We start from the raw sequence: 23689 nt of genomic DNA on the forward strand, positions 1-23689 counted from the left end.
AACCAGGCGAATTCCCATCCATTTACATTGAAGCAATTCACAGAGTTCTACTAAGTGTGTAATCTTTTACACACTAATTTGTATGCATGGCCTTAAACCAACCATGTAATGCTCTTCAAAATCTATCCTTGTTTCACATATGGTACAGTGTTTGTACCGGCATATTAAGTGGCATGCTAAATCCAGAGTACATATGGTCATTTTTCTGAGAGACTGTTTGTAGCAAACCAGAGATTAGAGGACAGGCAAACCAATACCTCCCATGGACATCAGAAATTTTAGGGGAAACATTGCATGCACAGCTGTTTACACACCACAAATGTTGATATCCAGAGGCTAGATAGATGCTGAAAATGAAACTGGAATTTCCACTTTGTTCATTTTTAACAAATATTATGAAACCACACTGCATGAGTTGTATGTTTAAAAAAGAAAGAAAAACCTCTGCTGACATCATCAAATGACACATTACAAGCACCACATGACATCAACTCTGAAAACATCATACAAGTACACAGCCTTAAAATGTGAAGAAACCTAGTTCTCTGTGGGCTGCTAAATTCTACACCACATCCCACCCAAACCAAGCACTTAAATGTGAAAAGCCTGAGATAATGATACAGAGGGCCACCGGCGAGCACTGGGCGTTCCAGCCATGTAGTGCAAGGCAAGGTTAGGAGCACCATTACTCTGTCTATGCAAACACAAGGTAAGGTTTGTGCATGCCACACTTCTAGTTATAACATACAGATGGGACACAGAATAGTCCCATGGCCACTGATCCTGCATGATGTCTTTCTAAAATGCTTAGGACAATTCTTCTAGCATCACCGTCTAAAAAAAAGGACATGTATTTTACCAATTGGGGAGTTCGGCAGTAACCAACTTCTTACTAAAGCTGATATGTTACATTCACAATTTGAAACTGCCCATCCAGCCAGAGTCCGTCATGGGCAAATACTGAACTTAAAACTGTGGTCCAGCACATAAACAGATGTTGTTCTCCTCTGTATGAAACACACATGAAGACATATGCATTTCCAGACTTCCTGGAATAGGAAAACTCAACAGAGTAAAACATATGGATGCCACATTGCATCTGCTGAAAATAGTTAACACTAAATGAATTAAGGCTGTGCATCATCCTTGCATAAATCTAAATGCAGAATAAAAAAATTTGCAAAAAAAGAACATAACCAGGCCCACAGTCAAAGGTGATTAGTGCTGTAATGACACATCAACTGTCTGCAGCAGTATTTAGCCATGAGACTGGACTGCTTGAACATCCCACTCTCATCTGTGGGATGAAATTACTAATGCGTTTGGTTTCCTGGTGAGAATGGTGTCACAAAACAAAGCTTTGCAAAGCTGTACATTGAACACTTTTTCTTTCACTTTTGCTTCTGTCACACTGATTATAAGAAGACATGCATGTTTTTACTGCACAGAAACTGTGCAATGAGGAAAAACTCAATCACACAGCCAATCTCTCTCGTTTTACCCTGAGCCATCGCAGACACAACCGTAAGGCAACAGGAAGTAACAGACTTCTTCTGTCCAACTGAAGGTCAATTTTCCCTTCTGATTGCCATCAGTTGGCCACGTGATCCCTGCACAGAGGGATCTGTAAAAGGCAACCAGCCTAAATGAGATAAACACTGAGCTTTAATGAGACCAAGATTGTGGGGACAGGGGGGTCTGTTTGTCAATAGCCCCCCCCCTAATGCTAAATATGGATCATGCTTCATCATCTAAAACAATAATTCATTTCATTCCACTCTAATTTCTGTCGTCCTATTGGAGCGTAACAAGCTGAAGTGTAGGTATTATAAGTCTATTCAGCATACAGGAGCCACAAATCATTCATATAATATAGTCTAATAAATACCCTAATACAGAAAATCCTGCCACAGACACACAGCAGGTTGATCAGCATCCAATCTACGATCTCTGTATACTCTGACCAGAGGAATTAAGAGATTTTAAGCCAAGTCTGTCTTCTATTTGGATCCAGGTGAAATGTCTGAATACTATGCACTATTCAGCTGATAAAGCAGACAAAAACGCTCCATTGTAGAGCAAATTATAAAAATCAAACCTCCAGCAAAAGACAAAGTAATAATTATTTCTCTATCAAGTTTTCGCCAGCACAATATATAAGCACTATCTACCACACCAATTGTCAAAATGGTTGTGAAAAGGTTTTTCTTGAAAAAAATTAAACCGATCATCAAAATAATTGGCAATTAAATTATTAGTTAACAACTAATCGATCATCATTGCAGCTCTACTTAGAAGCATGACAGTAGCTCCCATTGAGAGACAACAGGGACAAGCTAACAGACAGCTGCTCATATTTTTCGTTTTTCTGAAAAATATATCAGACATATTTTTCTAAATATCACAAAATGTTATTTTCTGTGATAAGGCATACTGAACTTCTTTTGTTATTAAAATTATATAAATAGTTTAAATCCACCATGATTTTAATTTTAAGATCTCAGTTCCATTCATTTGAATGCTTTTTTTGTTGGCGGCCTCTCTCTATGCTTTACTTCATTTGAGGCAGTAACCCATCCTCTTCCTGCTGCTTGTTTACAACAGTAACAAGGCCATGCTTTCTTTCTCTAAATAAAAAACACAGGCACACCCATTTATCATTGAACATTTTTTAAACCAAGCTCTGTCAACTGAGTTCATCACAAGTTGGGTTGTTTTTTTTTTGCATGTTTTAAAAAGTGATTTTAAACAAAAACATCCACTTTAGGAAAATTCTTAAGTCATTAAATCAACAGTGTCATAATTTCCAGAAAATCCCAGGACCAGAGACACCAGGGGGTTTCCACATTCCGGCTCAAAATTAGCACATGAATTGGTTTGTGTGGTAGGCTTATTAGAAGGACTACTAAAAGAAGGATTTTCTCTAACTGCACTGAACTGAGGTTTTTCCTCACGCAGAATACACTAACTTAAAAAAAATCCCTCTAACTGTGTTTATACATCAAAACTGTATTTTTCAGGGCTCTGGAGAAACACGCATGAATATAAATAAAGTGAAAACAAAATTCACAAGACAAAGTCTGTCACTTGCTAATTTATTTCATTTTTTGTTGAGTACCACTCTCCTGTGCTCTGTCCAATGATCTGTTCGAGTCTGTTAGAAGTAACAACATGAGGAGCTTGACATCCTTCATTTACAGACTATTCAAATATAAGCAGAGAGGCTTAAGTGAATAGCTAAATATTAGCTTAAAGGAAATGTTGGGAATGAAAGAAAACTATAGATTGTATAAATAGGTGTCCTACTTTTTCAAAGAGTACGTGGTTGCTGGTTTACCATAAAGGTCTTCATTCAGAGGAGCAGATGGTGTCCTGTCTGGTATTACACAGCTTAAAAATCTGAAGGACGGGTCTTGAATAAACTGCTTCAATGCCATTGTCTCCTCCCACTTAATCCAGTGATGAGTTTGATTAAAATTTCAGATTTAATTAAAAGCTGTTGTGTAACTGAAACCTGTCATCTACAATGATCAACCCCAGCAGCTTACAAGAAAAAAAGAGAAGCATGGGAAAACCTGTGACATCAATCTGACGGCTATACCTCACAAAAAAAACAAAATAATGAAGCACTAGTGTGAGATAAAGAGCAAAACAATCCAACAGCACTTGTTACAAGCACAAACAGCTGGGCCAAAGTGTCAAACACATTACTCCCCCGCCAACACCATACTGAGAGAGGGAGGACACAGAAACTAGAGAATCAGTTGCCCCCCACACCAAAAAAAAGTCTGTTTACAAAGTCTGGGGTTTGAGTTGTGTTGCGTTTACCTCACAGAATGAAGATCTTGCTTGTTGTCGCTCATCATCCTCACAAGAATGAACCCAACGTGATGCCATCATTCAACTTCACTTAAAATCCTGTTGTCCGTGAACGCCCACATCGAAAATGTAGCTCCAGCAGGATGAAAGAAAATATGTTCCACTCCAATCCAATGTCCAATTTACACCTCCATTCTTGCTTGATTTCTTAGTCCATCTGTTATAGAGAGGGAGCACAGAGACATGTTATAACTGCATTTTGTTTGGTTGAATTACAGGCATGTATTTTACATTAACTACTAATGTGTGACATCTCACAATGTACAAAGGTATTTTTAACCAACATGAAACATAACTCAGTTGTTTAAGGTACATGATAGCTTTAAACTGACGTGCTGGAAAACAGTCTGACTTGGACTGAGCCCTTATGATGAAATGTGAATCAGATAAAGCTGCTATCTTTGTTATATCACCTTACAATTTGTGGGCATGCTCAATCCAGTGGGGTGACAAACAACATAGTCTATCTCTGCATTATTCACTCAACAACAATTTGGGCCTGTTGTCAACAGCTTGAAGCACAACAACGTGGATAGTCAACACTGCATAATGAATGGCCAGCAACAAGTGGACTAAAGACGGGAAAAATAAAGATCCTTCCCATTTGAAATTAAATGACAAAAATCACATAGAACTGGGATTATAAAGCACAAGTCACTTAAGTTAATAATAATGTTTGTATATCGACAATAAAACCTACCTAACCTTTAAAGACGGTGAATTTGAATGCCTCTTGTTTGAGATCGATGGTCAACTGAGGCACGTACAGAGAGTGTCGAGCTGTTGTTTTCAAGCGACCAACAAAAGTAGCTCTTACTTCGTTAATTTTAAGAAAATAACGTTACCAGCATAAAAAAAGTTTTAAAGGACGATTCCCACGTTATATACTAAGCGAACACTACCTGTAAAGCGGGCAAAAGCAACAGCCAAACTGCGGCAACAAGCTACTAGCGCTGCGGTTAGCATTCATGCTAACGGCTGGAGTTTAAACAAAGTTACCTGTGTAGTTGCGAAGCGTCAATACAAGCGGGCAGCAACGACGGCGGTTGTCCATAAATGTAAATAAACAAAGTAAAATCATAGCATGTGAGCTTCAAGATGGCTAGGCGTTGTCATAATTGAATATAGTTTGAGTACAAACGGCTTCCCGGTGATTATTCCAAACCCCACTCAGGGGAGGCGCATGGTGCCGTTTAGAAACAGGAATTTTTTGCTTTCAGCGTTCCTGACACTCTGGGAGTCCACCTTCGGTCAACAGGACACTCTCAACCAATCACAAGCGGCGTTGCATGTGGCCGGACCAATCAGGTGCGAGTTTACAAAGAGTCGCCGATGCGCTGTTGAAGGTGGTGATTTCTAACCGTTTCAACGAGGAGTCGAGGAGAGCACGGGGACAAAGTAGAAGTAGCACAGACGCAATGTGTGAGAAGCCACTTTCAAGCTATTTCACAATTGTACCAGCTTTCGTTCATATAAACAACAAGGCTGAACGAGAAGTCACATGTCCTGGATGAAAGTCAGGTCGAGCAGGGCTGGCATTAAGGAATTGCAGTGGATATGGAATGTGAGTTCACATGCCACACTGCATATAATCTTTGCTCCCATAGTGCTGACATTGCAAGGCAGATTATTCAAATTAAATATTTCCATTGACTTGATTTACTACACACAATCTTATAAAGATTGTAGCTGTAGACTACAATAGATTTTCAGATTCTCAGGGACTTCACAAATGTCCCTTTTATTCCTCTCCAACATAAGGGACCACCTGTTCCTGGCATTGGCAGCTTTTGTTTCAGAGGTCAGTTAAGGGAGGAGACTTTCACAAAGCTGTCCTGTCCAGCCAGTTCTACTTCCAGGAGCGCTATTGTGGAAAAATACTTGTAAATGTTACAGACAGAACATTTCTCTGAACTACTTCCCAAAAAAGTGTTGAAAATAAGCAAGTATATTTAACCAAGCACTGTAATATTTCAAAATACATGTTCTGTACTTGAGTGTTTCGATTTGAGTTACTTTATACTTAACAACATTTCAGAGGAAAATATCGTTATTTTTCCTCCACTACAGTTACTTGACAGCTATGGTTACTGTTTGCAGGTTCAGATATCACATACAAAACATATGGTCAGCTTATAAAAATTTGACGTATTGTTTAAAAATGGGAAATACCGAACACCATTAAAACAGTAAAGGGTATTTACACATTAAGACATCAGTAATAATAATCAAATATTATTTTAAATGATATTCACAGGGGAACATTTCTGTATAATTTAAGTACATTAAGTAATACTTCTGTACTTTTACTCAAGTAAGATTTTAAAAGCAGGACTTTTACTTATAATGGAGTATTCTTACAGTGTGTTAGAGGATCTGAATACCTATTCCACTACCAGCAAAAAGAAATAATGTAATTCTGTTGGAGTGCTTCATCAAGTCGTTCATTCTTGGAGCTAAATTCTGTTAAAAGGTCAGAGTTAATTCACTGTAATCCGCAGACCTCAGTATCAACAAAAAACGGTTTTGTCTGTGTGGCACTTACTGTTCTCTACTTTAAGACTGGGAGTCGTATGTCAGGTGTATACAAAGAGCACATGAGCTCAACACAACGGATTCCCCTTTGTTCCTTTCACTAGTTCATTTTAAGTTTATCTGTTTTTACCAAACAATGGTAACCTGATGTTTCAGGATGCCGTATTTGACTGTCTTAAAACCAGAAAGATACAATCACACTGGTTTAGGAGTTCTGGAAATTGAGGAGTTCCTAGAGGAGGCAGCTTTCTTATCTTTACCATCAGCACAGTAGCTCAGGGCGCTTAAAACACGCAAGGATTGTATAAAAATAAATTATTAAAACTTGCCATTCAACACATTTCGATGACTCACAGCCCTCCTTTGTACTGTATAGGGGTTTCTATAGTGTAAGCTCAAACAAGACACCACTTTCAACAAAACAAACTGTATCAACATCTGAAAGTCCACAGAGAATGTGACAATAACACAGTGGTAGATAACACAGAGCAGAGAAATGTTAAAAATACTTTATTGATGTGTTAAATCATAAAAGGAAATACAGAAATAACAAAAGTATCCCGCTACATTTCAAATACTAAAAAAACGAAAAGAGGTAGTTAGCGCACTTGGTGTTCACAAAACAACTTTGTTTGCCCCTTGGCATTAAAGATGACAGCAGTAGAACTACCTAATGAAACACCAAAAACGCAATGAACAGGTGAAAAAAAATAAAACTATTATTAGCTTCCTAAAAAAAAAAACAGCTCCCTTTCCGTTGTTGCTTCTTCACAGTGACTTAAAAACATCTATAACATTCACACAGTGCATGATGATCAAGTTCTTTACATTGCATCCAACTGAGGCGCATTTGTGTTAGAGTCAAACAGTAGCAGTGCCCTAGCATTAAACATGTGAATCAGTTCTGTATACCCGAAGAATAAGGTGTGGAAACTTTAAAACGTAGTAAAGCTAGCTTTGTTAAAATTTACCATTGTCTATTGTTAAAACAGATACAGTTTCATAGAAGGAATGTTATGACCAAACCGGGATGCTTGAGATCAAATGTCACGATAGCAGCTGTAAGTGAATGGCATCTCAGGGAAAAAGTTTAGGTTTGCTATGAGATGGCATCCGTGTGACAGTCGCTTTCTTCTCTTGACTGTGACAGTGTCCTTCTTTTAAATCTTGTATTTCATCTTCCCACTTTCGCTGATCACACAGATATGCTTAAAAAGAAAGAAAACAGTCAAAAAGGCAGTTATGACATCCCATTCAAAAATGTCTTTATCTGATGCACGTACAGTGTGAGGGTCAGTGTTACTACATACTCATTCTGAGCTCTTCCTCTAAACAGAGTCACTGTTGTCTAAAATAAAAAAGGCACTGACTTACATTTAGGTCTCTAAAATACTCATTGTAGTCTAAAGCATATCCAACCACGAACCGATTGGGTATCTCAAAGCCAAAATCTGAAATCAAAGGCAAAGTGGAATTTTAATTGCAAGTATTTCCACAGCCCACTGACTCATTGACTGACAAGCTGCGACAATTGTTTTTAAAGTGATTGAACCACTGACTCATAAACACATAAAAGGCCTGGTCAGGTACGTACAGTCAGGAAGACATGCTGAGTTATGTGGCACTCTCTTCACCAGCAATCTGGAGAAAATAAAAGCAGACACTTTGTTATACAATTCCTTTCCACCTGTAGCATAGGCCGTCAAGGGGGAAGTATTAATTTTAAAACAGTAATAGCTGAAATCTACATGACTTATTCTGTCTCTCGCGCTGTCTAGACTGGGAGGCGGAAAGTGGGTGATTCACAAAGCAGGACAACTGGGCTGGTTTTGTTCTGAGGTCTTTGTAGCCATTACTTACCCTGCTACTTTGATCATTTTGGGCCTGAAGGCTTCAACATGCTTCAGGAGAGTCTTCATTGTCTTTCCGGTGCCTACAATGGCCTGAAAAGGGAAAGGTAGAAGAAGTAGACTTAGAAAGCAAGAGACTGCCAATACAGAAATGCAGGCAAAAAACACTTCATCTCACACTGGAGTAAAAGTGAAGAAGCTGATCACACTGTACTTGTATTACATAAACGTTTATGAGGATTTTCTAAAGAATTATTTGACGGGACAAAGTGAATTTAAAAACGAATATGTGATGTTTTACACAAATATTCTTTTGACCTGTTATATTAGAAAGAGGTAAAAGCAGTGGTGGAACAAAGCCACAGAAGTTTGCTTTGTCATGCAGATGTAGGTCAACATGCCCTTCATAGAGAATGGATTGTCCTTACACACTCACAACTAAACATTTTTCCCTTGTGACACGATATGAGCAGAGGGTAAGAGCAGGTGAAGAGAGCACTAAAGTATCTTGTTGCTCATGAACAATGCTGTTTCTTAACTTAAATCGTACTCATTTAGAAGTATAAAACACTAACACTACAAATTTTGCTTTTCATTTTGTTTTCAAATGATGTTCTACTGTGCTATTTGTAAAGCACTTTAAGTTGTTTGTGTGTTGAAAACTTTACACAAACAAAAGTGCCATGACTCACATGTGGTCACCCTTCAAGAGCCAGTTAGTCATTGTGATAAACCATTTCAGTATAGGTTCACGCCACACTAGATCCCTCTGAAATAAAAAAAGAGGCTTAAAAAAACTTAAAAGGTGTATCATCCCAACTAAACTGTGTAGTTCTTGCCCATCCACATGAAGTTTAATGTTACCATCAAAAATGAAAAAGCTGATTTTAGAAAATTCTAAAAAGTATAAGTAAATTGTCTGAAGTGCTTAAACTGCATTATTAGATTTTTCCTGCGATGGATTGGTGACCTGTCCAGGGTGTACCCCGCCTTTCACCCGATGTCAGCTGGGATTTTTTTGCCACTTGGCGGCAGTGCAACAAGCTGTAAACTCTTTGGCTGCTTAATGTTCCAACCAGCTAGCCGCAGACTTTGTCCGTCTGCCGTTTGTTGCTGTATACACTACAGTGCAGCCTTCTGCAGCAGCGAAAACACCACAAGTGAGAGTGTTGAGAGCGGTGATACTGATCCAATAGCTGAAAGAAAATGCTCCGAAGAGCCGTGGGAAACTGGTAATACTTCTCTTTGGGTATATCATTATGAGCAACCTCTTTCACATTATGGCCATTTCATCCATTGCTATTTGGTAAATTATGATCGCAGCAGCTTTAAATTTGTTTCATGCTTGGTAAAACTGCAATATGTAAAACGGCACTTGTCACACTGGCTAAAGATTAAAAGAAAATTCAAGACTAGTAGCCATGAACAAGTGTATATTCACATAACTGACTACTGACTGTTGTTTCAAATTGTTTAACCATGCGTTCTCTACATACAGTAAAGTAACCATCACTGAATCACCATATTGCCATTTCCTCCCTTGTGCACCTATTTCCAATGCAGGACTAACAAGAGAAAGTTTATAATCATGTTGGAAAAAACAGCTCTCTTATTTCCAAAATATAGGTCAGTCAATTAAAAAAAAAAGTTAAACGCAAGTCCTGTAGAAGAGTATAAAACTTGAAATGGCTCCTTGACCTGGATAACTAACCATGGCAAGAAATACAATAGGCCTATTTGGTGAAGTGGAAAAAGAGAGAAGCAAAAAACATGGTTGACTCACCTCCACAATCAGTACGTTCTTATGGGAACATGTTGGGGAGAGAAGAGAGGGAGGGAAGCAAACAGTTATTCCTGGTTAGGAGCAGATAACAAGCAGCAGAAGTGTTGAAACATGGGCCGACATTTATTAAAGCAAGCGCCACATGAGTAAGGTTTTTATTACATTTTATGATATCAGTGATTACGCAAGGAAATGAACACAACAGAAAAATGTCAGCCTCTACCAGATTTGAAACCTATGTCCCTGCAGCCCTTCTTTAAATGTCACACTGAAATAGCTGAGATTCTGCAAATGTTTGTCCAATCATCTGGAGACAACTGGGCACTATTTATATTAAGAGTCACAATCTACGCTTCAGTTCAACTTAGCTAGGTCAAGATAAAAAAAAACAACAACTTTTTAACTGCCATGTAATTGTTTGCAGTTTACTCTACTTTTCAAACAAAGGATTCAGCCACGCATGCGGTCATGACTTTGTTTAGGCCTCATTATTCATACAGATGTATTCAGAGTGCATTAAGCCCTTGAGAAATATAAAGGGAGCTGAGCTATGTATTTAAAGTCCATGCTGAAAGGGGAAGCTACTGTCTGTCAGGTCCACTGTAGGGAAGCAAAGGCGTAACATGAACTATGCAATGCGTTCCTTGTCACACAATTAGTTCACTTCTTCCAGTAAAAGATCACAAACAGGCGCCTAAATTTAGTTTTACATCACAGGGGGCTCAAGGATTTCACAAGCACACTTAAAATACTGTGAGTAAAGCAGCAGGCAATGACTCAAGCTTACTACCTCATATCCTATTCATGTTTCAAGCATTAATGCCACGCCTGGCTATAGGGCATATTAGTGTGTGTGTGTGTGTGTGTGTGTGTGTGTGTGTGTGTGTGTGTGTGTGTGTGTGTGTGTGTGTGTGTGTGTAGGGGGGGGGGGGTGTATGCGTGAGCTCAGCTGAGGGGTTTGTGTCACTGTGAGTGTTCGGATCAGCTGATTTATATTACCTAGAAATACTCTCACTGACTTATGAACTCCTGTAGTGGTGGTTGAGTAATTCATCCCTGTGCATAAACACACCCACACAAGCACAGTCACATGTCTTGCACTTCAGGACCACTCTACTTTCAAAACAGAGTTGTAACTTATGAACTGTACATGGCTGTACAAGTATAATTGTCTATACCAGTCGTTCTTAACCCTTTTTGCTTGTGACTAGCTAAGTCTACTTACTATTCCTTGTCACTGGGAGCATGTCTATCAGTTGTAAGAAGATCAATGGAAGAGTGATTTTCTATTCTCAGATTGTTTCATTTGAATACTTTTAGAGGCTTGAAGAGGTAAAACTCTATAGTATTTCACAAGTAAAAAACAAATATTAGAGAGAAGTATCAAAAGTAAAGATCATTTTGTGTGTTTTTCTTATTCAAATACCAGAAAATCCTCTCTCAACCCCTTCAATTAATCTCGTGACCACCACCAGACTGGGAATAAGGTTGGAAATTTCCCCTATAGTAAATTGTATCCACCCCAGTAATGGTGAGCACATTGTTGCCTTAATTTATACTTGAAAAATCATGGAAGGCTGTCCCTCATTTTAAATGATGTTGAGTACAGACACACACAGACACCTACACACACACACACACACACACACATATACAGACTATCCCAGTAGTTGTATCAATTTGGAGCAGATGAAGAGTGAGCCTGTAATAACTAGACCGCTCTTATCCTCCTGATCTACTATGATAGCAAGAATATCCTCCCATTTACACAGATTTTACGTTTTGCTTCCACCGCGATAAAGTGGCCTTTAAACAATTACATTACAACAGCTGGTATCTGATCACCGCTGGCTTTGTCAGAGACTGCCATCTTTGATGGAAGCACTGAACCATTTCCTCAGGAGGGAGAGGGAGATGGCAGATTAGAGGGAAGGCTGCCCTCTTGAGGCTACCATCTATCAATACCCACCCTCTCCATGCCACTTGATTTATTGTAATAGAGTCTGTAATAATGTTTCACTGGACTGCTTTATTAAAAGTCAAGCTGTTTTCAGTGGAGTAAAAAAAATATTACCTTTCCAGCCAAAAAAGACAAATCCTCTTCTCCTAGTATGTGAAGATCCTCTGTCGACTGGTCATTCTAAGGAAATACAGAAATTTTAGATGTGCTGTAGTGCTGAACAATTAATTGAAATCTTATAAAAATCGCAATACAGCCTACTGCTATTTTCAAGTCGCAGTAGCTGCCCATCACATAATATCAATATATTTATTTCAAAGTCTGTGGTGGTATTTTTCTCCTTTTCCTGGGCTTCATGGTGTCAACACATAAACAGAACATTCAAGTTACACAAAGATACCACTGCCATAACGTTGTATAAATCACACCTCACACATCTTCTCAACATGACTGATAATCGTAAGCATGAAGAGTGCCTTCTCCATTGTCAAACATGCCACTTAGGTCAAACTGTCAGCGCCCGAGTGCTGTCTGTGCAGCAGTGGGCAGAGACTCACCAGGTAGCTCTTGAGACGGATGAAGTGGACCCTCATGGGGATTGTGCGGTTGGAGTTGCGGCTAAGAGCCTTGATCCTGTCCACCAGGTCGGCACAGAACTGGTAGCCTCCTTTCAGCACACACAGCACAGCGATGTCATGGTCCCCCAGGTCGTCCATGATGTTTCGGGCCAGACGTTCGGTTCTGTAGACAATGCGAAAAGTGAAAATTTCTCCAAAGAAACGTTGAGGTCTTGTCTTGCAGGACTTGAGCTCACGGCTGTGGGTGACGCACGTTTATCGGCTAACACACCTTCCAGGAGTTAAACAATCTGTCCAGGAAAGGAAAGTGCTGTTTACATCTGCCATGTTTGCACTCCTGTTTGTTGTTTGTTTCCTTGTAAGTTTGAGTGCTATCTCAAAAATTTTAACTTCATGATAGTGTATGATAGTGATTATATAATATATAGTATTCATATTTTATATTAATTTCAATTTTATCACAAAGCCTTATACTGCCCCTGACTGAAATATTATCCGACACATTTACCCCATGTTAGTCTTGCACTGCGCATTTTGATGCAGCTCAAGATTCAGATGCACATTAAAATTTCTATAAATTTAATCAAAATGACATTAAGGGGATTGTGTGGCTTAGGGCTCTCAGAATACTTTATGTTATAAGTCTGTTATAAGTTACAGAGCTTTACAGTGATCCTGTTATAGAAGATGAGCCAAAATCCCTAAGTTTCATACCACACCACAGTGATATCCCTAAATCTTCCCCACATCTCTCAGATCTGTCAAAAGACACGTAGGCTATAGCCTTCAAGCATCCTCGGAGGAATCTCATCGGAAACATCTGTGCCGCTCAATCGGTTTTTGTTAGGCACCAGGATTTGAGTTAGTTTGGTGTTGTACCTGTCCATAATCACGCCATGCGGAATCATGACACAGTCTAAATCTCCGGAGTAGTGTGCTGGATAGCTGAAGAGGTCTAAACTGTAGCCTGGCCAGTCATCGTTAATCTGGTAGGGTAGAGATACAAGCAAACATTATGTTACAGTACGCATCAAACAACACCCAACACGAACTTTATTACTAAGTTGCAGCAGATCACACGTGTGGCTCGAAAGGAAGATCATCTATAGGGTGCGCAGCAGTCGAGCCTGTGTATCCGTGAATGAGGAAACTTTTTCCTACGCTGTAGACGCCATGCAGACGTCCTGCATTCCCTGTCTGTTTTTTTTCATTTAATTACCACAATCCCGCCGCTTCTTCCGTCGGATTGGACGGCAACGTCTGTCATGTTGTTTTCCGCCGACACAAGAAGGGCTGTTGTCCGAGGAAAGTAGAGAGGAGGAGCTGAAACATAAATGTGATGTGAAGCAATGCTCACTGTTGGCCACGACGCCAACAGTTTGCGTCCCTCTGTGTTGTGTTATACAGCTCTGCCGCCGCCAGGGGCGACGCTGCACTTACTTTCTGCAACCAGTTTATTCTGGCTAGTAGGAAGAATAACAGGGGAGGTGGGGACCAGGTAGACTCCTCAAAATGATTCCCATTAAGAGTGAAAACTCTTCTTCACACTTGATATGAAATCATAGAAGGAGTTTCCAGATGAACTCTTAAAATATATGGATAGCCTACATTCTGGTTGTTTTGTATACTTATAAAGCTGAGTTGTAATGTGTGAAATGATTGTCATTTTAATTGTATTGCGGGTTGTTGTTTTTTTTTGTTGTATGGCTGTTTGTTTTGAGTTGTAGTTTCTGAAGAGGATTTATATCATATACCAGAAAAACTTTGAATACATTTCATGTAATTGTGTTGGAAGAAGTATTCAGAACTTGTTGTATTACTGTATTATAATTATTGATGTCTTACTGTGCACATCACTTTAATGTTAAAGGGGGCTGCTACTTTATGTACTTTATGTTTAAATTTAACATTTTATGTCACTCTTTAACATTGGGCTACATAATAATTTATTTGTTGATTATATTTTATATTATTAATATAACCCTTTTGGGGGCTGCCAGCTATTTGCCGCTATTTCCAAGAAAAACGCCTAAAATAACATACCCAAAATGAATGGGGAATAACTTCTCAACCAGTTGGCCTAGATGCATAATTCTGGTCTCTTTGAAAGGTAATTTCCATTGTAAATTAATATATTTATTTTACCATTACAGACTAAATGGAGATGCAATAAAGAAACAAATATGATATTTTCATCCTTGCCTGATAAAAAAGCTATATTTTGAATCAAAACCATCATCAGATATAACTTTATCATAATGCAACTGAATATCTTTTAATGCACCTGGAACGCAATTAACCCTTCGCTAAGCCACGACCCGAATACACAGCTGGCCAATCACAGCGCAGTATAGGACTCGCTCTAACTGAAGTCCGACACTTTCATGGATGTATCAAATGAAAGGTCTGCTCCACCAGACAGCGAAAAAAAACGCGTGTTCCATAGCGGCACTTCTCCTGCTCTACAGAAAAAGACGAGAGATGGCAAGCACAACTCCCAGGTATTGCCAATAATCAGGATGGCGCCAGGAGATATTTTTAGCAACAAATCAGCTGATTTTTTAATTTAAAACATGAAAATGCAAAAGTAAGTCAGCGGTTTTGACGATGGTGTGCTGCCCCAGGTACCGGGGGTGTCAGTGTTCAACAGGTCTGCAAAGTAAGTAGTATCTGAAGTTATCAAATAACTGTAGAAGTACAGTATCTGTAGTAGTACAGTTTCTAATAGAGTAGAAGTAGAAAGTAGCAGAAGTAAGTAGAAGTAAATGTACTTAGTTACTTTCTACCACTGGCTAAAAGAAGAATACCTAATCACAAGAAATAGTCTTGCATTCTTAAAAAGAAAGAAAAAGCACCACAATGGTAGGCCCTATTATCAGCAAAATGGTATTAACAGTAAAATGGCCATTATGCAGAATGGCCCCTTTCAGGGTTATTTTACTATGTGTATTATTAGAATATTATTACTGAGGCATTCCTACATAAGCAGCATTTTAATATCGTAGACGGTCAAATTGGAGCTAATTTTAACTATTTTACATGCAGAGTACCGAACAAATTACCTCAAACAATGACATGATTCAACTATCACTGTTTTTGAAAGACAGTGACATACACAAAACATGTGAGGATTAAAATGATCTGCATCATGGGCATACAGACTAAGAAAAAGAGAGATCAGCAGGAAAGACAAACAGAAGGCTACATCACCATCCTGGGGACAGTTATGTAAGGGTAACTGAAAACACAAGATAAGCAGTATACTAGCAGACTAGTTTCATTTCAGTCCTAGTAGAAAATTCACCTTCCTCTTAATTTAAACACCACATTTAACATGTGGATGACATAAAAGTTTTTCACCAAATGTATTAACATCGCCACCTTGTGGAGAGGTACAAGCACTTCTGGTCCTTCTGTACACTGCTTTTGTTCTAATCAAATCATATGGAATCAAATTTAATATTTCCATATTTCTGATTCAACACCCTCTTGAACATTCTCAAGCATTACCTCATCTTATCTGCCAAAACAAGAGAAAATAAATACAGAGTTCAGGGCCTGTAATTTTAGAGATCCAGATGCCACACCCAGTCTCCTGTGCACATAATAATCTGTGTCTGCGTGACTAACTGTGCCTAAGTGAGTGGATTTTGGATGAACAGTCGAGGGACTCATGTGGTCAGTTAGTTCAGCAGCAGAGGCAGCAGCAGCAGCAGCAGCGGGATCTGGGCTATTGTGTCACTGCACATTAGAGCAGTCTGCTGGGCTCTGTTGAGAGGGGGAGGCAAGGTGTCTGGGCCACCCACCCATCCTCTTCTTCGGCAGCTGTAATTATAAACAGTGGTACAATGACAGCTGGGGAGGCTGATGTCAACAGCAACATTAGATTTCAGTCAGCCTGCACAGTGTCACCACTCCTGAGGAATGAGGAGGTGTAAAAACGACATGGCATGACAAAATCTCTCAAAAATTCTTATTTCACAAGATGTTTTTGTCTCAGATTGATTTGATGATCATGAGAGTCCAGCACTGAGTGATGCTCAGAGCATAAGATGTTTGTAGAGGGGGTTGGACGAAGTCTTGTCAGATTGTTTTTGATGCCCTCACTGTTTTGTGAGAACAGGCCGGCTCTTTTGCTGCCCTCCAGGCGCAGGGGAGCAGTCTTGCTTTGGCATTTCACACTCGCTCAGCAGTCAAGGCCTGTGACCGTACGCAGACTCTACTAGCCAACTGCTCCCTTATACCCTCGTCCTTGTTGTTTGGCCAATTATGAATATTCAGCTGCTATGAAAGTAATTCTGTCAGACATGCAACTGTCCAGCCAGATAGCGTCAGCCGTGTTGCTTGTAGTGTTTGAAGGGAGGATCTTACAAGGACGTTACTCAGATTTTGTATAATGACCTAAATACAATATATTGGATATTTCTTTCTTACCAAAGTTTGATACAAATTATTTGAACATTCCTTGAGCGATTGACCTCTGTTGTTGTCAGAAAAGTCTTCACACATCAATGATCATCAATGATGAACATGGGCGCTGCTGTAAATGTTCACAAGAAGAGCACAAAATGTGTATTAATCCACAGCTGAAAATAGACAACTTTTTTGTCATAGTCTTTTCATGGAGTTTGTTGACCATCAGTATAGATTATAACCAGCCTTATCCTTTAATTAAAATGAATAACATACTGCATCACTGTGGTCATGACTAGCTGCATGCATTTCTTTATAAAAATATAATGGGTTTGTTCACTCTTAAAAGTAAGAAGACCACAAAAAAATCCTGAAGTGAAATGCAAATATGAAAGCTTCTCCAAAATATAGGGATATATGTCAAACTGCTACTCTGTCAAAACACACAAAAAAAAACTGACAAACACTGTCTTTAAGTGACTTTCTTTCCTTCTTTTGTTCTGTCAGAGACACTGATGTCCCTCCGCTTGGAATTTGGTATAGTGCGCATGTGTTTGTGTGTGTTTGTCCGAGTGCATGTACACTAATATGTTGGATAAGAGCCATAATGGAAGGTAGGGGACACACGCTGGGCCATAAAAGGGTTGATGTCTACTGGCAGTCACTAACCTTGGTTGACTTTCAGTCATCACAACAGCGAGTGCAATCACCGCCGTGCCACTGATGCCTTTGCGTGATGCAGAGCCAAATGAAAAGTCTTTCCCCTCTCGTAAAACTCCACAATAAAAAAAAATGCTGATGTATGATCTCGCTGTATTACATCATTTTTTAATGTGTTGAAAACCCTTTCCAACAAAGCAAGTCAAGCACAATGGTGCACATAAACACATGTTGAAAGTTCATGGGCTAATTCACAAGTAGGAAAGCAAAAAAGTAATAGCCTACATTAAGCATACCATTAAAAAAAAATAACAAAACACAAAAAACAAATAGGCCACACAACATAAAAAGTGTCTATAAACAAGGTTAGACTGCTCAGAAAAGACATTATTTGACATGATGACTTGTCCCTTCTTTAGTGCTTAATGGTCAACATTTTACAATGTTCATAAATGTTTGATACTAAAAAAAATCAGTTTGATAGTACTGAGACAAGCATGAATTCAAATGTCTACATTTGTTTTGGTGTCAATTCTAGGGTTACTAAAGCAGTACCAGCAGAATAATATAGTGACTTGAATGATTTTACGTAAAGAAATGCCCAGATAAGGACACAATTCATCGAAATGTGGAACGTTTATGTTTATCTTTACATCAGAGTGTCCTCGTTAGAGTTGAGCAGCAGTTCAGGTACATCCAGATGCTTCTTTTAAATGGCGATGATCAGTGGCTCCATGCTGAAGCATTTCTGGACCTGTGATGTCGATTCAGGAGCGAGGATCCACTGTGCAAGCACGTGAAACTCTATTAACATAATGACTTCCCTGTTTAAGTGGATTGCGGTTCATGTTTTGAAAAACAAACTCAGTTACAGACGTCCTTGACAAACTTTCTTTTCTGCAGAAAGCGATATTTCTTCCTGTATTCCTTTCAATGGGACAATGTTATTCACTCGATTGTAGCACCAGAGCTAAATGACAGAAGATGGTGATTTCCATTAGTAGGAAAAGACATAACGCTGTACGTATTTGATGAAAGAATATATTATAACTGACCTCATTATATTATAACTGACACGCTTTTCTTGACTCTTTTGTTTTGGTTTACATCAGAACTTTTCTTTTGTAGTGGTGGAGGTGGAACACAACTGAAAATATCATAAAGAACTCAAGTAATTGCGTAAGAGAATCCTGCAATTCTGTGACTGTCACTCTACCAATATGCTGCAGAACCAGAACCAACAGGGTGAAAAATAATTTGTTTTTAAGTTGATTTATCCTCCAGCTTAATGAATGATGTCAAGCTTGTCCGATTTGATGACAAGTATTTATTTATTGTTTTACAGATAACATACTTCACAGGGTTACCTTAGAGGTAAAATCTCCTGACAGAACTCTGTTGTGACTCGTCGGAGACAGCGGGGGGAAGATGAACATACTTTTATCAAGCACACATTGTAAACAACTGAGCAATATTTAAGTCTAAATGGCGTACCATAGAATAGGTGAGAGACAACAAAATGTACGTAAGAAGATGTGCCTCTTGCTTGCAAAGACAAAAGTTTCATTTTTACAAAACAAATAATGGTCACTGACATATTTTTTCTACTTTTTTTGTGGCTGAGAGGTAGAATGAAGTATTTTCAGTTAAAACCAATGATCTGATTTATTTACTTTATCATATCATTTCATCATTATGAGTGGAAACATGAGTGAATAAGTAACCCCAGCCCTCTGAATATAATGTGAAATCTGTACAAACGTCTCCATTGATTGCGGCATTGTTTGGATTATTATTGTGAAACTTTTTGTTCGTATCCCAAATGTCCAACGTTATAAGTAGAGGAAATATTATTTCTTTTTTTCTGGTTAGGATTTCACAGTACCTCTCCAAACTGCGGGGCAGAGAATTCCTTTGTTTAATACTGTGAACAGCAAGGTCAGTCCCATGTTTTTTTGTCGATGAGGTGTATAGATGGATATATTCAGTTGGAAGTATCCGAATGAACGCTCCCGGGTCCTTCTGTGGGCGATGTCACTGACGAAGGAGTCGGAGCATCTTGCCAGCCACCATTTGTCTGTGTAGATAAGGAAATAGTTAGCTTTATGGTGACACACTATACTGTGTGATACAATAATGTTATAGATGTGTCTTTAAGGATAAGGCTGGCACTATTCTATATTTTTCTTACTGGCAGCAATTCCCATGAAAAGACCAAAATAAACACTGAATTGATCCTACAGTCCTAACAAGAATCCCTCTGTGCTGTAAAGCTCCATTGTTGTCCAAAAACTATTAAAAACACATCAGTGAGCCACACTGTGACGTGTCTCTTCATTACAATAAAAATGAGCACTGTAGTTTATTTTGATTCAATCCCACATACAGTACACCATCCTGCTGCTGTAAATACTCACAAGAGCACCAAATGTGTATTAATCCAGGAGGGAAAATAGTCCCCAACAAATGCAGTATGTACTCTGTTTGAGTCATTTTTGCTACAATGCTCAGCTGAACTACAGTACACATGTATTTACATCTTCAGTATGAACAACTGGGCTTTGGGATGAAGTAAAAGTATTGAGACATAATGTCTATTGCTTTCTAAAAACAATTCAGAATGCAGAAAATTGCTTCCATTTCAGATAGAAGGGGTTTTGAGTAGGTTTATTTGTGTCCTTTAAGTAGAAAAGACTCCATAAATCCATAATTAAAATATTAAATTTGAAATGCAAATATGAAAGTTACCAACAGCAGTGATGTCTGTCCAATTGCTACTTTATAATCAAAAAACTGACAAAAACTGACTCTTTTAATTACTCATTATAAATATTATTGCGCCGCTTCCCTCATTTCATCCTCCAAACGGCTGACATAATGTGAGATAAACAGAAGAGATGAAACTCAGAATACGTGGACCTTTAATACATCTCAGAATATACCCCTGAGACAGTTGATAAAAGAATAAATTATCACAATAAAGAAATAGCTTTTTAAAATGGAGGCCATTCTCAAATCTTGATAAAAGGTTGACCAAAGACCATTAAGGACATTAATTGCAATTTCCACGCTATTAGTGAGAGCTGGGGAACATGCTTTGGCAGCCTCTTATTTCCAAACCCTGTTATTTCGCGCAAAGACTGTCTGTCATCTTATTCAGAAGCGGGGGGGGGGGGGGGGTAGAAAAAAAACACTTCCAGTCTCTGAGAGAGGCGACACCCACCAGCAATTTGAGGGATGTAATTGCTGTTCAAGAATAAAGAAGGAGAGGTGAACCACGAGAGTTCAGTAGATCGTAGAAAGAAAAAAATTTATCTGGGCCAAAGAAATCCAATGACCAACACTTCATTCAAAAGCTTTACTGAAACACAGCAATTGTGTGTTTTTGTTAAAAAATAACTATAAGAGACTCATCATCATCACCACAGATATGCACCAAAGTTTTTTTTTTTTTTTGAGGACTGTGGGCTCATTGATTGGTTAAACTTTTATTGCTGGTTGTTGTAAAGATCCTTAATTTAATTATTTAAATTCAGACAATTTATTAGTGAAAAATTATTGGATTCACGGTAAATACAGCTTGGTAGGAAATTCATTTCCCCCGGTTTGACCACTCTTTCATGTGTTACCGTTATATTTGCCTATTTGAAGAATCCAGAAGGTTGTTTAACGACACATACGGCTGTTCTGAAGCTATTTCCACAAACCTCAAAGAATCTTCTGACTAAATGGATGAAAAAATACTATTGTAAAAAAAATTGTACAAAGTCAGCAAGACGATGTGTGATTTCTGGCTGCCATCTTTGTTCATACTACAGTCAAGTTCTGGCTTTTTTAAAGATCACCAGGTATTTGTTTGTCAGAAAATCGGAAGCTTAGCTCAGTGACTCATATGTTACTCATGAGAGGCACAAACTGGGGCTAGACATTTATAATAGATTCCTAATGTTAGTGATTAAATTCCCACTTTCCTATGACATTACATTTATTCATTTAGCTGACGCTTTTATCCAAAGCGACTTACAATTGCTATGCATGTCAGAGGTCGCACACCTCTGGAGCAACTAGGGGTTAAGTGTCTTGTTCAGGGACACAATGGTGGATGTCTCACAGTGGGAATCAAATCCAGGTATCCCACACCAAAGGCAAGCATGTTATCTATGCGCCATCACCACCCCCTATGAACACTTAATTTGGAGGTTAGTTTTGATTTTGCACTTTTTTTTATAAAAAGATGGTGTCTGCTTTCATTTGTTTAACAGCACAGTGTATTGAACACCTATTTCCAGTTGAGCCTGTTGTATGTTGTAACTGGCTTCCATATTCTTATTTTAGCACGAGGGGTGTTGCAGGCTTGGCTGTCAGTGCTGCTGTTCCTGTGGATGAATGATCTGACCAATGTGCTTGGACTGTTAGCCCAAAGCCCCACTCTTTCTGTCCCTGTGACTGTCGTATTGATTCTGTTCAGCCCTGTGCAGCCTGTCGCTATGGATCTACATGCTAACGCACTGCCTCCAGTGTTGCCTGTCCCGCCCTGCCCTGACTAGCAAGTAGACCTAGAAAACTGTCTCGGCCTTCGACAGGCTAGTTAAGGAGTTATTTTAAGAATTAGCAACTGGGAACTTTTTTTTGTAAAGCCAGTCTTGGAGGGGGACGAGAGGTATGAGTTGTCCTATCGTGCCAATGTGAGAGCAGCGTAGGGAGGGAGGATGACACCTGTGTCCTTGTTCCTGTCGACTGCAGGTGTCTCGCTAACGCTAATATCCTCTGACAGACTAGGAGCGTGTCCAGCTACTCAGCCTGGTAGCTGCCTCATTGCCTGCCACCTAGGGCACAGTTGGAGCAGGGGGGCAACTGGCTGGACAACAGCCCAACCTCGGTAAGCTCTGCTAAATGGCATCCCAGTGTGCACACAGAATTACACAATATTATACACATCCTGCAACTGGGGAATCTTTGCACAGTAAGACAGCAAAGAAAACGTTGAGAAGGACAGAAGGAGATTGTTTACAGGTCTTACGTTGATGCCCTGTGGACTGTACATCTGGCTGGCTGCGAGGCTGTCACTGTATCCTCCGGTCTGGCTGATAACATGGCGAAGGGTATCCACCTGGAACAGCAGGGACACACAGACAAAAGGCCTGGTCAGACAAAAGCTCTGGATAACAAAGACAGCCATGCACAAGGAAAGGTCAGTCTGATAGTAAAAGGGTACCATAAACAGGAAAAGGTTACAAACAGCGAATCTGAATGATTTTGGCTGCTATAACAAGCGTGATAACAAACGTCGCAAAAGGACAAAAATACATGAAAAATGACAAGAAGTAACTAATTATGAATGAATTTGCATTTACATTAAATTCACATACTTTACAAATCATTCTTCGAATTGTAGCTGCACACTACTGAAAATATTGTTTGCTGTATATGCAGACATAGAGACTTGGGTTTTTTTGTTTGTTTTTTTACCACACATGGTAAATGCTCTGATGAATCTTCACATCGAAATGCGTTTACACAACGTAGCTGCCAACAAAAATATGGTGTAACTGAGGTCACACATCTTACATTATTTTGTTAAGTTTTTATTGGAATATCACCATTTCCATGTCGGTCACAGATTCATGGGAAGCTGCTTTGGAGCGTTTGGCAGAGCAGCCTGCCAGGTTATGCATGGAAACACACCTGCCATATGGATTTCACAACAAATAGGATCACTCTACTCAGGAGGCTAATTTAGTCAAAGTTGTACTTTTTTCTTTTGTTGCTTTCTTTTAATTGTGCAGACCTGAGAGCGAGGCCGTTCTGACACGTTAAGAAAAATAACCCTTTTAAAGGAACATGAGTTTCACTAATTAAAGGCCAACCCCGAAGACGTCTTTACCTCCTGTAAGGGTCGTCCCTTTTGCATATTCATGAACGACCTAAAGCATTTGGAGAGCTGATCTGAATAGAAAAGGAGGGGATGGAGGAATGCCAATAGCACTAAAACCAAATGAGAATATCACCGTGGGTGGTGATCCCTTAATCT

General features: G+C 39.1%; 3 protein-coding genes across 7 annotated transcripts in view; all 3 read right to left on the reverse strand.

Moving 5' to 3' along the window:
* Nucleotides 1-5102, reverse strand: part of arhgap21b (Rho GTPase activating protein 21b) — a 36587-nt gene extending 31485 nt beyond the window's left edge. For 2 of the 4 annotated variants that reach the window (XM_038718001.1, XM_038717998.1), the window contains exons 1-2: nucleotides 4879-5102; nucleotides 3829-4036 (exon numbers count right to left, since the gene is read on the reverse strand). In XM_038718001.1, the coding sequence (XP_038573929.1) occupies nucleotides 3829-3900 (72 nt within the window). In that variant the 5' untranslated portion in view covers nucleotides 3901-4036; nucleotides 4879-5102. The other 2 variants (XM_038718000.1, XM_038717999.1) reach the window with 2 other exon arrangements.
* Nucleotides 5103-6908: 1806 nt separating this feature from the next.
* On the reverse strand, nucleotides 6909-13967 carry prtfdc1b (phosphoribosyl transferase domain containing 1b). The gene is made up of 9 exons (XM_038718007.1): nucleotides 13805-13967; nucleotides 13465-13571; nucleotides 12565-12748; nucleotides 12122-12187; nucleotides 10048-10065; nucleotides 8275-8357; nucleotides 8009-8055; nucleotides 7789-7865; nucleotides 6909-7622 (listed from the first exon to the last, which is right to left on the reverse strand). The coding sequence occupies exons 1-9, from the start codon at nucleotides 13850-13852 to the stop codon at nucleotides 7575-7577; spliced, it is 678 nt and encodes a 225-aa protein (XP_038573935.1). The 5' UTR covers nucleotides 13853-13967; the 3' UTR covers nucleotides 6909-7574.
* A 3842-nt stretch (nucleotides 13968-17809) lies between these two features.
* Nucleotides 17810-23689, reverse strand: part of pbx1a (pre-B-cell leukemia homeobox 1a) — a 47292-nt gene continuing 41412 nt past the window's right edge. For both annotated transcript variants that reach the window (XM_038718009.1, XM_038718010.1), the window contains 2 exons: nucleotides 22679-22768; nucleotides 17810-19735 (listed from right to left, as the gene is read on the reverse strand). In XM_038718009.1, the coding sequence (XP_038573937.1) occupies nucleotides 19643-19735; nucleotides 22679-22768 (183 nt within the window). In that variant the 3' untranslated portion in view covers nucleotides 17810-19642. The remainder of the gene's footprint in view (nucleotides 19736-22678; nucleotides 22769-23689) is intronic.

The sequence above is a fragment of the Micropterus salmoides genome, unplaced genomic scaffold (genome assembly GCF_014851395.1).
Source record: "Micropterus salmoides isolate LMB-PRFRI ecotype aquatic unplaced genomic scaffold, ASM1485139v1 Ms_hic_scaffold_14, whole genome shotgun sequence".
NCBI lineage: Eukaryota > Metazoa > Chordata > Actinopteri > Centrarchiformes > Centrarchidae > Micropterus > Micropterus salmoides.

Coding starts and splice junctions, on each gene's coding strand:
- prtfdc1b (XM_038718007.1), bottom strand. CDS start 13,852: ATGACAGACGTTGCCGTCCAATCCGACGGAAGAAGCGGCGGGATTGTG. Junction 12,749..13,464: donor CATGGCGTGATTATGGACAG/GTACAACACCAA, acceptor CATTGTCTACAG/AACCGAACGTCTGGCCCGAA. Junction 8,056..8,274: donor AAAATGATCAAAGTAGCAGG/GTAAGTAATGGC, acceptor TATTTTCTCCAG/ATTGCTGGTGAAGAGAGTGC.